Source organism: Octopus bimaculoides, chromosome 2, assembly GCF_001194135.2.
Source record: "Octopus bimaculoides isolate UCB-OBI-ISO-001 chromosome 2, ASM119413v2, whole genome shotgun sequence".
Lineage (NCBI taxonomy): Eukaryota > Metazoa > Mollusca > Cephalopoda > Octopoda > Octopodidae > Octopus > Octopus bimaculoides.
The window spans coordinates 70,018,659-70,024,048 of NC_068982.1; the positions used below are offsets into that span (position 1 = coordinate 70,018,659).

The window sequence follows — 5,390 nt, forward strand, 5'->3', positions numbered from 1 at the left end:
TGTACATGTAGTGTGTGTATATATATATATATATATATATATATATATATAAAATTAATGTGGGCAACTAGGCACAATTTAAACTTTATAGGCAAAATTTAGTTGTCATGAATTGTGACTATATCCTACAAGCACATATGTTGCTAGAAATAAGAATTAAACCACTTATAGCTGTGTAAAAGCACAGTTATATATACTGACAGGGTAGATGACTACCCCATGAGTGAAGCAAAGCTAGAGCACTGGGCTGCACAGTTTCATCCTAATGGAAATTGTCAACAGTGTACCTATATATATATATATATATATATATATATCATCATCATCATCATCATCGTTTAACGTCCGCTTTCCATGCTAGCATGGGTTGGACGATTTGACTGAGGACTGGTGCAACCGGATGGCTACACCAGGCTCCAATCTAATTTGGCAGAGTTTCTACAGCTGGATGCCCTTCCTAACGCCAACCACTCAGAGAGTGTAGTGTGTATATACTTATATTTAGATAAAGGGAATGCTCAATATTCTAAATAAAAAAGTAATTTGTACAATTACAATATTATGACTCTGGGCATCTCTACTGCATGTTTCAAACCACCTGGGAAAATAATCACAGCTTATGATGAGCATCTGTAATTCTGAGGAAATTTTTTGGGTAACATAAGAGGCCCTTGTTTACTTCTATTATAAGCATTCTGGGAAATCTTGTTTTAAACCGGTCATATCCCGGCCAAATATTACAATGTTTTATATACAGCCTAGCCATATTCAATCTCTCACACCTACCCTACAATGTCATACTAAAAATAAACAAGCATATAATTGGAATCTCAATGCATGATAATGCATGAATAATTCAAAACAATGTGAATAAATAAGCATTTCATTAGACAGAATGATCTGAATGCTAAAGGGTTAAAAGATTTATTTAGACTTGTAAGAATTATCACTAAAGAGTGGACATATCTAGGAATACTCAAAAGAAATTAATCCCCTTTGGTCCTACTCGCCCAAGCTACATGTTGTATGCTTGAGCAAGGATGCATAGCTTCAGTCTACTCTGTTGAAAATGAGTACTAGCTATATGCTGGTGTAGCCCTCTCTTTCTCCAGTTGTTGCTTCCCTGATATTCTGCTGGGTCCAGAATGAGAGATCAAGAGGGTGTCTATGTCTGCTTGCAACTATATAGGCATGCACGCACACACACACACACATGGTGGGCTTCTTTCAGTTTCCGACTACCAAATCCACTCATAAGTTTTTGGTTGCCCCAGGTCTATAGTAGAAGACACTTGCCCAGGATGCCACACTGTAGGACTGAACCAAACTTCTTAATACACAGCTACACCTGCAGCTATATATATCTTTTGTTTCAGTCATTTGATTGCAGCCTTGCTGGCACACCACCTTTGGTCAAACAAATCGACCCTAGGACTTATTCTTTGTAAGCCTAGTACTTATTCTGTTGGTCTCTTTTGTCGAACTGCTAAGTTACAGAGACGTAAACACACCAACATTGGTTATCAAGTGACGGTGGGGGGACAAACACAGACACACAAATACATACATATATATAAATATATATATATATATACACATATGAGTAGCTTCTTTTCAGTTTCTGTCTACCATATCAACTCACAAAGTTTTAGTCAGCCCAAGGCTATAGTAGGAGACACTTGCCCAAGGTGCCACACAGTGGGATTGAACCATGTGGCTGAGTTATCAGTTTGCATATTTTACAAAACCTTTACTATTTATTTTCTTATTTTCTTACCCTAACACCAATTTTTGTTTCTGTCATTTCTAGAAATTCTGCTTACATCAATCAACAAGAGGACCAATTTCGGGGCAGTTTAGGACAAGCTGTATCCATGAAATCTCAAGTGAAAAATGGACAGGTCAGTTTGTTGCTTGCTAACCTTGCTATGTAGATTTGTAGATAGAATCATTTAGTGATATTGCTTAAAGCTTAACTTTGTATTCAGTCTATGTCTTGTTCTGATGGTTTTGTTTTTAGTCTCATATATTTTTATATTTATTGCTCTCTTTTGAGCTTAAGCTTTCCATGTTTCTCATAGTTCAATTCGTTTGTTTGTTTTGTTCATTTATGTGTCCGTTGTCCCTTGCTAGCATCAGTTATATGAATATATTATTGAAGCATTGTCTTATGATGCCAGATACTTCACCTGTTGATAAAGGATATCTTATTCCAGATATCTTTGAAGGCATAAAACCAGCAGGCAGCCCATTGACAATGGAGATGACAGTATCGTCACTGCTCATAGATGAGTGAATATGACAGGGCCTCTTTCAGTTTGTGCCTACCAAATTAACTCACAAGGCTTTGGTCAGTCTAAGGCCATAGCAGAAGACATTGGCTCTAAGGCACTGTGCAGTGGAGTCAAACCTTAAACTACGTAGTTGGGAAACAAACTTCTTAACTACGCACCCCTGGCTGCACCTATATTTGCGCTTTTTCCTAAACTTATATTGTTTTAGCGGGGTCCTTTTGTTTGTTCTGTTATTATAACTATGTCTATTCTTGTAGGTCTACATTAATTGTTATTTGAAACTTGTGTGGTGAGGATGCATTTTGATAGATAATTCGACTTATTCATATCGTATATTATCACTGATAACCTTTAGCTTTCTATCAGTATATATCCTGCCCTATTAACATTTTGGGGTTCCATCATAATTAACACCATGTGTCATTAACCCCCATTCTCTGTGCCCCATCTAATATGCATCCTATATTTCACATTGTTTTTGGACACAGTGCATCAAAAAGTTAAGAGATTTTAATATAACATATTTTCTAATCTCAAAAGATCTCAGTGTTAAAATATCTTTCTTAGCCATCACTCACAAACAGGTATAATCTGGTAGCATGTACCATGGTTTTGCTAATTATTTTAGGTGTCTGTCTAGTCACAAACAGGCAACGGCACTCTTTTGCAGTAGATCATCAAGGAGGTGACAGCTGGAAGGAGAAAGAACTGCATCAATAGTACTGATTTTCTGCAGAGTTGGTGCAATGTGAAATGAAGTGCTCTTGGGCAAGACACTTTGTTTTATCACTGCCAGGTCCAGGAATTGAATCCACAGCCTTATGATCATGAGCTCAACATCCTAACCACTTGGCTATGTGCCTTCACAGAAAATTATATTATAATATACTAGTGGGTTAATAATTAGAGGTGTTGTTATACTTGAAGATATATATATATATTCTATATATATATGTGTGTGTGTGTGTGTGTGTGTGTGTGTGTGTGTGTGCTGTAAAGACTCCCTTCAGTCATGAATGACTATGGGATTACACCTAGAAAGTTACTCTCCAAGGTACAAGTCTGGGCAAGGTTATTTATGGAAGACTAGCAGTCGCCCATGCATACTAACCTCCCCTCTCCATGCCACCAATGTTATTGAAGCAAAAGGCAAAGGCTGATACAGCTTGGCACCAGTGACGTCACAATTCATTTTTACAGCTGAGTGAACTGGAGAAACGTGAAATAAAGTGTCTTGCTTAAGGACACAATACACAGCCCAGTCCAGGAATCGAACTCACTTGGCAATTGACACAAATGTGCCAAATACAAATAGACACATTTTCCCAGGGAAACTATATTTCTAGTGATGTATTGTTGGCTGTATGACATGCCAAGCATGAAACTAATAGCATTGGAATAGCCAATGTATGTATCATACACATACACATCCCTGTGTCTATGCCTTTTTGCTAATGAATCCAACCATCAACTCTGAGTCTTAAACATCCACACTTACTGTCTTTTATTTCACTATTGTCACTGAAATTAAGACTTTATTTATTCGTAAGTTGTTTCCATTCTACCATTAATAATAATGATATCAGGTTTATCTTTTGAGTGATGCTGTTTTCTAAATAGAAAGAAATGACGTGTGTGTCTTGTTGTTTAAGCTTAATTTTTCAGATGTTTATGTTACTGATACAATCATATCTTGTAATGTACTTTGCCAACAGTCAGTAAACAAGACTCCCTGTATACAAAATCTGCATTTACATGGTAAAAGCGAGGGAATATCATACCTCTTGGAGCTACAGAAGATATACCAAGTGATTTATAATGATGATGATTTCAAAAAGGTCAATGTTTGTGACTAAAGTTTGACAGATTCAACAGTCTAGATGATTGACTCTACATTTAAGTGTTCCATAGCTACCAAAGAACTGGGTTAGAAACTTTTAAGGAATTATTTTAGAAATGTCTATTTTCGACCATTCATTAATATATACAGAATAAAATTTTCACTTTGGAGAAAATTAGTAAAACAGATAGATAATTGAGAATATATTAACATTTGTTCTACTCTTTGCTTTTACAACTTTATTTTGCATTCCTAAAAACTTTATTTTGCATTCCTGAAAAAATGCTCATAAGCACTATACCATGTGAGGTATACTAACAACAGTGAAGATAGAATGGAACCTTTCTGGAAAGTCAAAAAGTTATGAATTCATTGTTACCATAACAAGAGACACATAATTAAACTGAAATAATGACTTCTTGCAGAAATTCCTGAACTATATCTTTCTTTATTCTCTTGTTTGAATTAGCAACCATTCATGAGATAATTATTAGAAGTATCTTAATAAAAAAACTATTCACTTTCTTAGGTAACCTAAAAACCAGTTTTTGTGTCTCTGTTATTTTAATATCTCTTACATTTTAAAATCATGGCATTCAAAAAGCTCTTGACTGATTGACAAATTATCATTAATAGTAAAATAAAATGTAAATTAGATTTATGATAGATCATTTATTCTTCTTATGAATTTAAATATTGGGGTAAAAATTAGATAATTTATGGAACAACCTGACAATTTTATATCCAATTATTTGAGATCAATATGACTGTGTTTTTATGAACATGTCCTCATTCCTAGTTTCTGTTGACTTGCTAGGTGTCACTCAAATATTTATTGCTATCTTATTTACTTTTCAGTTGCCCACGATGGGTGATTCTTTTGAGGTAAAGTCAACTTACACTTTGTCACCTGCTCTAGTTTACCAATACAACATTTCATCTGACTAATTCCTGCAAGAACTGTTTCCACTGGGGAATGAGATTGTTGGAATGTTGTAGTTGTGACTTCTGGGTAGACAAACGTTTAGAAGAACTTGATGCATCTCATTATTATTTTTTTTAGTTGATTTTGTTTTCTGGTTTGGTTTCTTCTTTTGTATTTGTATTTTATTTTCCAATTTTGTTGCAAAATAGATGTAGAGAGGTATGAAAAGAAAAATTAGCTTCTGTTCATTTTAATCTTTAAATATATATCATTAGTTAGACTATATAGCTGCACTTATTACATTTTTACACTGTGTGTATGAGTTATATAT

The 5,390-nt window shown here is 34.8% G+C and overlaps 1 protein-coding gene across 3 annotated transcripts in view; it reads left to right on the plus strand.

Annotated features, from left to right (window-relative positions):
• LOC106869232 (target of Myb1 membrane trafficking protein) overlaps positions 1–5,390 on the plus strand; it is a 152,423-nt gene that overhangs the window by 121,162 nt on the left and 25,871 nt on the right. For 2 of the 3 annotated variants that reach the window (XM_014914881.2, XM_014914883.2), the window contains 2 exons: positions 1,811–1,901; positions 4,993–5,019. In XM_014914881.2, the coding sequence (XP_014770367.1) occupies positions 1,811–1,901; positions 4,993–5,019 (118 nt within the window). The remainder of the gene's footprint in view (positions 1–1,810; positions 1,902–4,992; positions 5,020–5,390) is intronic. The other variant, XM_014914882.2, reaches the window with a different exon arrangement.